At 46.4% G+C, this 11504-nt stretch overlaps 1 protein-coding gene across 1 annotated transcript; it reads right to left on the bottom strand.

Moving 5' to 3' along the window:
* Window positions 1-5415: 5415 nt before the first annotated feature.
* Window positions 5416-11149, bottom strand: Fam84b (family with sequence similarity 84 member B). Its single transcript, XM_013348901.2, has 3 exons — window positions 10733-11149; window positions 8998-10209; window positions 5416-6461 (listed from the first exon to the last, which is right to left on the bottom strand). Exon 2 carries the CDS (start codon window positions 10111-10113, stop codon window positions 9181-9183), a length of 933 nt encoding a protein of 310 aa, XP_013204355.1. The 5' UTR covers window positions 10114-10209; window positions 10733-11149; the 3' UTR covers window positions 5416-6461; window positions 8998-9180.
* Between the last annotated feature and the right edge of the window lie 355 nt (window positions 11150-11504).

The raw sequence follows: 11504 nt of genomic DNA, 5'->3' as shown, positions 1-11504 counted from the left end.
TAAGCACATCATGTTTTTTGAACATGTAAAAAATGATAACAAAATTATCTTAAGAAAACAAAGATATTCACAGGCAAAGCAAGCAAAGAAGGGCAGTAACCAGGGAGATAAGAAAAGGGTCATGCATCTATGGTGTCTCGATCCCCAGAGCCTCAGCCGTTAGATGATCACTTTGAAGGAAGCTGTTAGTATGTATATGTGAATGCATGGTGTGTGTGTGTCTACAGATTACTTAGGTGTTTTCTCAAATGCTCAAAAAGGTGATTTTTTTTCCCTCAGAAAAATCAAATGTTGACCCATTTTAATTGGATTTAATACTGAATGGCCAACTCCATTTGAGGTTGGCTGAATCTGTTCTGATCAGAAATAAATCTATGAGATTCTGGTGTAGACTCCCAAACCTTGGGTGAAACTAAAAGAGGGGCCATGACTACAGACAGTTATCCATCTCCGAGCTTGTCAACCCTGTCAGGACTCAGGGACTGGAATGCTCACACTGACTGTATCTCTTACCTAGTAGCTGCTCTGTTACTGTCACTTTGCAAATGAAGACTTACGAGCTTGTGTGCATGGGTGGCCCAGCGACGAGAGGTCCTGGGGTGACCCTGCACACCCTGTAATACCTCTCAGTTCCTTCAAGACAGGAAGGTCTTGGGTCCTTACTGTATTGGACCATGAGTGCTATTTTCAAGGCAAGCTGAGCCAAGGTACTCAGGCGAGAGATTGATTTTAGTGTAGTAAAATGAAGATCAGTGCAGTTGGTCATAATGCATATGTAATAATAATATAGTTTGTACATAATATGATAGAACCTATGTGGCTGAAATCCATATCGGAAGTATGAGGGGGCAGTGGGAGAGCTTCTAAGGAAATTATAGTACTTGTTTCTATTCCCCTCTTCCTATTCCACTAGCCACACAGAATTATAACCCAGGGTTAAAGAGAACAGACCAGAATCAGGCTGTCGACTGATAAGATCTCCAGCCCTTAAGCCATCCCTAGAAGTTTCTCCTGGAATCCTTCCCCGATAAGGTGATACTGCTCCTATGCCTGGGGCCTGCCTGGCCACTCATCACACTCTGTCACAAGCCAGTCTGTCTTCTCTCGTGGAATGTAGGCGTGCACCTGGACCAAACAAGATTCCTGGTGGTCCAGGCCTGGCAGGTCTCACGAATTCCTAAAGAATGAATGAACACCCCTGTAGCCAGGAATGTTATCGGGACTGTTGAGGAAAGCCAGGTGGCTTACAGGGAAGTTTCTATTAAGGATGGATAGATGAATAAGAGGAGCTGAAAACAGCTCAGCCTGAGGAAGGAGGAGATGAAGGAAGAGAGACTGGGGTAAAAGCTGTCATAGTGGCTACAGCAGTCAAAGTTTATAGAGCACACTCCACACAGTGAGCCTAATGTAAACTGTGGGCTGGAGAGTTAGTGATGCGTCAGGGTGAGCTCATGGACCAAGACAAGGGCGCCACTGTGATGCTCGGAGGAGTTAGGTGCTGCTGATGTGGTACCCAAAAGCTCTCTGTGAACATAAACATAATTCAATATTTCAGAATGTATGTCAGTACAAGGAACAACCACCATTTAATGCTTTATGGATTTATAGACAAACAACTCTGAAGTGTGATAAGTAAGAGACTCCCTTCCTAGAGATTATGTATGTCCAGTGAGACTATGTCCCATAGTCTTTGACGCACTGGCTAGGAAGAGAGCAGGGCAGCAAAGGGAAACACTCTGATACGGAAAAAAAATAGTATTAAATATAGCAATACTGAAAGCAAACAGAAGCACACAATCCCTTTAAAAGTTTTTTTTCCAAAATAAAGAAAACTTAAATGAATTTACTATTTCCTTTTTTTCCATTCACTCTCAGCCTCGGTTTCTTTCTTTTTGTCTTCTTTTTTTTTTTTTTTTTTTTTTTTTTTTTTTTGAGACAGGCTGGACTCGAACTCATAGAGACAGGCCTGCCTCCGCCCCCTAAGGGGCGAGACTTATCCCTACAGCTAGTACTAAAACAAATACAAGAAAGTAGTTTTGAGAATATTTTCTGAAAATCAGTCAATTATTATTACTATGTTAATTTGATAATTAATTATATGATTGCAGAATTAATTTTTTAAATAATTCTCCCTGAAAAGAAATTCTCCAAACCTAAAGGGAAAATTTCTCTCCCGGACAGTAACTTGAGTAAGGATTTAGAATATATAATAACCCACAATTTCCTTCCTCTGTATGTGTGTGTGTGTGTGTGTGTGTGTGTGTGTGTGCAAGTGCACACGCATCTGTGCCTGATTGCATGCATATGTGGAGGCCAAAGGTTGATGCCAGGCATTTTCCTCCATTACTGTACACATTAATTTATAGGTCACTCTTGCTGAATCTCAGGCTTGCCAATTTGGCTAGATTGGCTGGCTAGCGAGCTTTGGGAATCCACCTATAACACATGGGAATTACAGATAAGGGATGCGCTGCTCCAGCCACCTTTCACGTGGGTCCAGGGAATCCAAACTCAGCTGCCATGTTTTCCCAGAAAGCACTCTACCAAGTGCACTACCTGTGACGGCCTGAATTTTCCTTCCTAATCCCAGTTGTTAAAATTGTTGGGGGACTCTAAGGACTTGTTTCATTGTTTCATTTTGCCCTTATGACTGACATTAAGATAAATATAGTCCAAACGTATATTAATTACAATGTATATTTATATAATAATGTTTATGCTGACTTGTTATTATTATTAAATGCTACAATGTCATATACACAGAGGATTATTATACAATATGACTGAAATAGTGCATTGTACAAAAGAAGAAATCTAGTATTCCAGGAAGTATGTAATTTCTTCCTGGTTTCACTAGATAATAAGCAGAGGCCACAGTAGGAAAATGCAAGTCCTTTGAAGTCTCAAACATACTTTGTGTCCAGGCAGGCCTTTTTCCCTCAGGGAAGCATCCTAAGTTACAAGACTAAGAAGAATGTACTGAATAGTGAGAGAGCCACCCTGCGACTTGATTGAGTTCTATGCTTCCCAAAGGATGTGGTCTAGAGAGCATCCTTGGAGCCATTCGTGACCACTCGTGAGATCATTACAGCACTAGCGGCCCACAGCAGGCGCTTACCAGCTGAACACAATTCCCTCCTCCCCAGTAATAAGTCCAAGACTGTAAATCCTGCTATTTCCCTCTCATCTAGCCGTGTCCACCCGTGTGTCTACTCTCCTGCATTGGATCGAGGCATGAATCTATACTCTACTCCCTATGGTAGTAATCTAAGGCCTGCAAAGTATTCAAAGGACAATCTCCAGCTCTGACAGTCATTGGCTGTCCACCCCCAAGCCTCATAAAAAGCCACTGTGAGATGACAGAACGTTTGATCCAGCGACACCAACTTGATACACATCTAGGCGTTCAGTCACTGCTTTATTCTGCTCCGAGGAACAAAAGAACTCATGCATGAGTTGGAGAAGTCCATGAGTACCAGCAGTTGGAACAAGTGCATTTTGAGAGCACTAAGTCCATTCTTTTACTCTCCAGTCTTCCTGCCTTGATGAAAGTGTCTGCACTCGCTCCCAAGTGCATGATCCATCCCCTGCCTCTTGACATGTATGTAGCATTCTGACTCACAGGCGGAGAGCACCTCTTGTGAAGAGTACACATCCTCCCTGAACTCCATCCCAGCTATGATCAAATACTTCTATCATTTTGTTACCTGTCTTGTCTATTTAAATGGACGTGACTATGGATATACTTCATCGTTGTACTTTAGGTACGCTATGGGAACTGAGGAGCCTCCCAGCTAGCGACTTAGTAAGTATCAGCTCTGTTGGTGACTTCATGATCTCTATCATTTGTACCTGTGTTTCTGTCTGATTCTATGACAAGCTTCTTTTCTGCCAGTTGCAAACTCTTACTTAAACATGCATTGTTTCCTTTATTCATATGCCTATAAAACGGCAGCCTTTTGCAGAACCATCTCTATTATAGCCTGTCCCACATAAATGATTTCCCTTTACCAACAAGTTCAGGGACTGGACCGTTTCATATGTATTTTAATAAAAATACATATATTTTAAATTCCTTGTGTTCCGACTCCTAGTGAGAAAGATGAAAATTATATCGGAGTCAAAATGGAGTCTCTTGGCCAGGAAGTCATGACTAGTTATTATGTGAGTCTCTGATAGTCTCTAGAGCAAAAGACTCTGCCAAAACCACAAGCTTACACAGAAGCCATGGAACCTTCGACCAAACGAACTCTATGGGGCAGCTGCCTGGCAACTGTCTGCTCAACCACTCTTCTTATCTACTGTGGTTACTGCTTCCCAAACCCTGTGTTTAAGGCCCTCCCCTTGGCTTCAACTTGTTTGAGCTCACTCATAGTTTAGCGTGGCACATGTATTGCTAGTCTCAAATAAGCATCATTCTTCTTTAAAGAATCTCTCCTTTTTCTTTCTTTTTTTTTTTACAGACTGATTCAGGGCTGGGCTCAACATCCTCTGGCCCTTCATAATGCTCAGGACTGTACCCTTACTGTGATTGCAAGTGCATTTATTCCCCAGGGAAATTGCTATATTTGTTTAATAAGCAGTTTCCCCAGCGAACTCAGTAAAAGGAAATAGAAGCCTTTTGCACCTATTCTGAGCCGGTTCATTTTAGAGGTCCTTTTAAATGCTTCGGAACATGTCATTTTCCTACATCAGGCAAGCTAAGTCCACTTAGAAAAAGCAGGAACAGCAGCCTCTACCAAGACTACCAAAGAATTAGCGCAAATTCTACCTTAGGTTTCCCTCCCCAAAGCATCTTGTATAAGGAGAACTGTGAGACTCCAGTAGGGAAAATGGCCTCTTGCTGCTTAGGCTTCTTGTCACCTCACTCAACTTTGTTACTTAGAATTCTCAGCCTGGATTGAAACCTCTTGAGATGGTGGTGATACTTTCAGAGGCTGGGGGGCCTCCAAGGAACCCTCTTAGGTGTCGTGTTTGTTCTCCCAACTACACGCACCTGTATCCGTTGCCATACCAACAGTACCACGTGAAAAGGACGGTGCTTTACCCAAGGCTGTGAAACCAATGAAAGTTCAACACAAGTTGCCAAACACAGAACTTCCCATTGTAGACTCCATGATAAGTGTATCTTCTGGCCACATTGACATTGTTTCTGAAAACTGCGTCTTGAAGATGTGTGGTTTCAAGACACTTGAAGAACACAGACAGCATAAAGCAATGGTTAATTAACTCCCGTCTGATAAATACATGAGTTTGGACCACTAAAGGAATCCACTAAACTATTCTCTGAACAATGCAAGGAGGACACACACTAATATTTTTCAAACATTATTACAGTAAGCTGCTGAGCAGCTTGAATTAAGATCAAAAATGTCAAAAGAAAAGGTGTGTATGTGGAGAAATGAATGCAATGAGCTCTGATAATAGATGGTTTATTGGGAACCCTCATAACATTTTTCAAAAGAATTTGACAGCTTTTATTTTAATAAGACAGAGTGAACAGGAAATGGCTTAAAAGATGCCATCAATCTTTTATTTAGCTAAGTACTGCCCTTCACTTTGAAGGAAATGATACAATTTCAAACTAGAACCTCCTCCTCAAGAAGTGGTGAAAGAAAGTCAATTTAACATACAACCTTCAAACAAAATTAAGGTTTCCACAATTTTCTGGGAAACAAAATGCATGTGGAGTCTGTATCCTGATGGTAATTCTACACAGGCCACAGGATTAGAACCAAGAACAAAACAGCATAATGAAAAGATGAAGAAAGCGGTCAAAGTTATCATTATCCTGATAATTCACAAATAAAATCTAACTTTCCAAACAAATTTGTCGGATGATTATTAGCACTTTTAATTTGTTTTAAAAAAAATGGCTAAACAAGCACATACTATATCAAGAGTCTTCAACACAGTGGATCCCATTTTAAGAAAAAGAAACAAAAAGAAAAACAAGTAGTTCTAAAATTTTCTTAGCTTTCCATAGTATATATCATATAAAATTAAAGTTTTGCTTCCAAAAAATATGTTTTCACGTGGTTGTTCTTGTCCAAGGGTGCCCTGAGGCCCAGAAGCACCGATGCTTTGAGAGGCTGAACCACTGAACCATTTTCATAAAAACTAAAAATCATCTTCAAGATCTGGAATAAAGTCTTCTGCTAGACATTTCACTGCTACAAAGTCATTTTAAATTAAACGTGGAATAAAAGCTACAAAAGTACCAGTTCTTCCCATAGAAAAAGTTGTGTAGCCGAAGTTGTAGGCTCCTTTGACATACATATGCAGTCTCAATAAAATATTTGCTCAGGTAAGAAAATAGAATTTGTCTGGTTTCTTTTAGTGCGTGTTCCACAGGGTCCTGCTCATCCCTTCCAGAGCTTCAGAAGAACATTGGAATCAATATTTCTTTCCTTCAAAGAGCGTCCATAATTCACAGTACAAAATAGTTCTATGTCTTATTCCTAAGGAGAAACAAAAATTATTAAATATACTTTTGTTTTCTAAAGTGCCAAACGTAGCCATTGCCAGGACATTAAAAGAAATGATTTTTTTCCCCCACAACACAGATGTCTTAAAAACCAAGAGCTGACACAACCCTCTTCTTAGAGTCCTAAATTGATGCTGTTTTACTTCAAACCAGCGGCTCTCAACCTTCCTAATGCTGAGACAGGTTAATACAACCCCTCACGTTGTGGTGACTTCCAATCATCCAATTACCTCATTGCCACTTCATAACTGTAATTTTGCTACCGTTATGAATTGTAATGTAAACATCTGATAGCCAGGATACCTGGTATGTACCCCAAAGTGTCTCGATACACAGGTTCAGAACCACTAGTAAAGACCTTCTGCCCCCCCCCCCAAAAGGATTTCCAATGGGATAGCTCTTCCTAAGTATTACATACTTGTCCTCACTGGTACCCAGCTGAATTGTTGGCAGCACAGTCCAAAAAATACCACCTGGAAAACATCTAGCTCCAAAAAGGAAGATTGCTACAGGTGTGGTAAGAAGAAGCTATGAGTTCTTCCTTTGGGGGCACTCCATGTATAATACAAATCACCTGCTACACCGAGTGTGCACAGACTGTGTGTGTGTGTGTAGGGGGGGTGATGAAGAAGGCAGGCATGGGAGAGCAGGAAGAGTTGGCTCTCCCAAAACCACTGGGGACAGCTGTTCTGATCCTTCCCCTCCTGTTGTCCTGTTGATTCCGAAATCTGTTAGACATAGGTGTTCCTAAATGTCATCGCCTGTGTGTATCTGTTCTGCTGTTCCAAGAACAAGACCATATAAACAAACAGCTATGAGTACACAGAAATCAGATCTACATTCCCATCAGAAACGGATTCTCCCACATTGTCCCAAACCATGGCTGGTGTATACTCATCTTTAACGTTCAAAAAAACGAGGACTTGTTTGGTAAATCACCATGAAAGCAGGAGATTTATTTAATGCCTTTATAATGAAAAAGTTTCATGCTGAGGTACTATGAAGATCTAGGCTTTAAAAAAATAGCATATCAACTTTTATGTCTGAAAAAAAAAGAAGTGGGATTTAGAGATTCCTAAGCAAGGAGCCCAAGAATGGCCATGGCTTCCGGGCACTCGAGTAAGATTCTGCTCCAGTGGGTAAGAACTAAGTTATAAATGACTTATCCAGTGTAGTACAATGACCGTAGGAGGCAGGAAAGGCCTTTAACCATGCTCAACTTTTGAGAGCAGTTGACAGCACTCTGCTGTAAAAGCCCTGCCCACAATTTAGGGGACAGGCTGCAGCCATCATAAAGCCTTGCACTAAAGTGCATGGGAGTGAGTTCAGCAGCAGACCCAATTGCTAACTGTCAATCAACCACCACACATTCCAGCATCACCAACCTACATTTGGGACCATAATCAAAACCTGTGTGATTCATGTCACCACTCTCAAGTCACCGAGAAACTGAGTCCCATATAACAAGACTTTGCATCTTGAATGAAACTTCTCAACCATGGATGGCAAAGTAAACCTAATCCTAACCAGACCACAGCAACCGTCTGTTACCACCAGGCAGAACAAAGCCATGGTGAGGAAGGTGGACCAAGAAGAGAAAAACAAAAAGCAAAAAGAATCCTAGGTCCAGCTTTATTTTTACAGGGTTACTCTCACCATCGGCAAGGGGATAAGGAGAGATTTAATTCTTGCCAGGGCATCACTGGCGGATTCCCTAGAGGATATTTTATGGGGTGGCACAAGCCAACCCCATCTGTGACCTGCAGATGAACGTGCCAAGCAGGTTTAATTAGATCAGAGACACAAAGGGCTATTGCCTCCCTTGATATCACCGCCATAGCTCTAAGAGTCCACAACAGCAGGCCAAAAACAGAGGCAGCAGAACGGCACCTTAATTGAATCCTTTCTCTGGCTGGTCCTTGACAATGATTTACTTGTAACCGTGAATGGGTTGGGAGCCAGACTCTGCTTAGAGCCAGCTTCCCAAGAGGAGGTACTTAGGGATGGAAGGAACAGAGGTAGAAGATTCTGTTTGTAGCCTGTAGCCTGAGTTTGCTAAAGTATTTGTTGCACTTAATAAGGGGGCTGTTTGGTTTCGGTCTGCTGCTCCCAGATCTTGTGGTTTCAGCAGCCCTGTGCCCCAGGAACCCATAAAATAAATCACTCCAGCCTCTAGGATCCTAAGCACAGCTCAGTGGGGGAAGCAGATAAGCAGCTCTTCCAGCTGCCCTGCGGCGGCGCCTCCCAACCCCCTCCGGCCTTTGTACCCTGCATCCTCCTAGCAGAAAGTAGGGAGGGACACAGAGAGGCCAAATGCAGGGCACAGTTACTCCGCAATTCCCCAAGCCTGTTTGTATAAGGAAGGGTTGAATTTGGTCCCAGATCTGTCAGGGTTGAAACTCCAAGCAAGTTCACACTTTACCTCAACTCAGAAAGGAAGGCAGAAGGAGGTCCCCTCCCCCCGAAAGAAAATGCTCCCCATGACCACCTACCAGCCAAAGTGCTCCTACCTGCTCCCTCCGTCCCCTTCCTCCTCCCCCGTTCAAAGTCGGTTGTGCTTTTCACAAACTCTGCGTTTTCCAAAAGGCCCAGGAATATCAAATGAGGCCCAGGCGAAGAGGGTGGGGTGGGGAGGAAGGGGGCGCGGCCGTTGCAAACAGCTCCCTTTTGCAGCTCTGAGTCTAAGCTAAGTATCAGTGCACCACCGAGTCTCCATTCTCCTCCTCGGAGCCCGGTGCAGGGGGGCGCAAGGGAGACGGTGTAGTCCGAGCCGCTTCGCTGTCGCCCTCATCTGGCTCAGCCGGGTGCAGGTGGGTGGCGAGCTCCTGCAGCACCGCCGCGCGTCCGATTTGGTCGTTGCGCCGCTTCTCCATGATCAAATCCTCCAGGCTCTGGAACTCGAGAGTGTGGCTGCGCTGGGCCGAGAGCTGAATCTGCAAACGGTATGGCTGCTTGCCGATGCGCAGCTCGCCACCGATTTTGAACTCGCGTTTGCCATAGCGGCACCAGGCGGCAAAGCTCTCCGAGTTGCGCCAGCTGAGCTCGCGCTCCTTGGCGCCCACGTGGGCCAGCGCGTTTCGCACCACAGCGCTGGGGCTCAGTGGCTTGTAGCGATACAGATCGTTGACCACTCGGCCACGTCGACCCTGGCTTGCATCGGTCAAGAAGCTGTTGCTCACCTCCAACCGGTGCAAATGCACCACTTGGAAATTGCCCACGTAGACAGCCCAGTGAGGGTACTGCGCCTGCGACACAAACTCCACGAGGTCGCCCGGACTGCACTTGTTGAGCAGGTTCTCGGGTGTGTAGGTGCTTAGTGCTGCCGACCCCGGCGCGAAGCTTTTCTGGTAGATGCACTCGTCGCGATAAAACACTGAGCATTCCACCTCATGCTGCCGCGGGTCATAGGGCTGCGGCGGGGGCAGAGGAGGCCGGTCCCCCGAGTCCGGCAACGCTCCGCCATCAGGTCCCTGGGGCGGTGGCTGCGGTTCCACGTCCTCGTCGTCATTGGAGAAAATATAAGAGACTCCTATGCGGGGCCCATCGTCTCGGTCCACGCCGGTCGGGTCGGCCGTGGGAACTTCCTTGTAACTTAGGTGGGTCAGTTTCTCCACCTGATTGCCCATCACGCTGTGGACACTCGTTCACAGGACTGCGAGAGGAGAAAGCGAAACCACCGCCAGAGTCATTGGCACTGGTCCCGGGGCAGGGGCTAAAGCCACCTGTTGGAAAAGGAGACAAGAAAAATGCATTTGTAGGTGCCACTCAAGGGAAAGACGTTTTGTTCCGGTGAAAGAAACGGGGGGGGGGGGGTACCTGGAGCCATTTTAGGGGGATTCTAGGGAGCGAGCTTCCTCGCGTTTCTCCAGCTCTAGGGTCACGATTACCGGAGACATGGTCACTCCAGCTGCCCCCAGCCTCTAGCTATCACCTGGCCCCGGTCAAAGCGTATTGCATCAGCTGTTCCTACAGCTTCCGCCCGCGCCCTACCTGCCAACCCAGGTCAGGAGGGGGGAAGGAAATGGAAACTTTATTCCAATTTCCTTCTCTTTCCTAACTTCCCCTCCCACTCCGGGTCCTAGCTAGCCCTTAGACGTCCCACAATGCCTGCACCCCCTAGGAATCAGAGAGGCTCCCCCGGCGTGGCCGTGGCAGGTAAGCCACCCACCTGGCTCACCTGCGACAAAGTCCTCGCTGAGGCTTGCCGGCCCCTCCCCCGCGCGCCCGCCCTGGGGTTCCGATTACCTGCGCCGACTCACTCGCGGAGAGGTGGAAGCCCTGGGGGACCGGGAGGGGCGCCCAGCCGCACCCTGAGACTTCTAGGGCGAGTTCGCAGGTGTGGGCTCCGCAGTGCCTCCTCTCCTGGCGCGGACCGGGACGAAGCCAGGCAGCGGGGAAAGACGCATTTCTCCCCTTCCCGCCCCTCACGGCTGCGTAGCACCCCAAGAATTGAAGATGGTGGGGGCAATGCCTGTTCACGCTCGCTGCTGTGCAACCCCTCACGCAGATCTTTCGGAAGGTGGAGCACGAAGAGGAAAGGAGAAGGAGGTAGCTGGGCTTCCCGCGGTCCGCAGCTCCCGCTCGGACCAGGCGAGCAACAAGCGCCGGAGCGGGAGGGACGGGATTGTAGATCCGGCTCCGGGCAGCCGGGCGGGAGCGAAGCCCTTGGCATTTAAAGAGACAGACGCTGGCTCCCGGAGCTCGCGTCTTTCTTGCACCGGGCTTTGCCTCCCGGAGCCCCGCCCCCGCCCCGCCCCGCCGCCAAGCCGCGCCGCCCTTCCAGAGCCACGCCTCCTCCGTAGCGGTTTTAAATCCCGCTGGTAGCTAGTCTGCCCACCGTGGGAGCCGGTTTCCTGCACCGCCCGAATCCGCCTGCCTTCCTGTTGGGGTTTCTGAGAACTTGGAAGTTAAATGCCACCTGGAAGTAAAGAAATGCGAAATGCGAGGGGCTAGAAGAATTTGGTGTTTCTTCCTCATCGCCTTCCATTTCTTCTTACGTGGAGTATCTAAAGAGGGA

Source organism: Microtus ochrogaster, chromosome 15 (genome assembly GCF_000317375.1).
Source record: "Microtus ochrogaster isolate Prairie Vole_2 chromosome 15, MicOch1.0, whole genome shotgun sequence".
NCBI classification, from domain to species: domain Eukaryota; kingdom Metazoa; phylum Chordata; class Mammalia; order Rodentia; family Cricetidae; genus Microtus; species Microtus ochrogaster.
The sequence above is the reverse complement of the archived record's forward strand: the minus strand, read 5'-3'. Positions and strand labels throughout refer to the sequence as shown.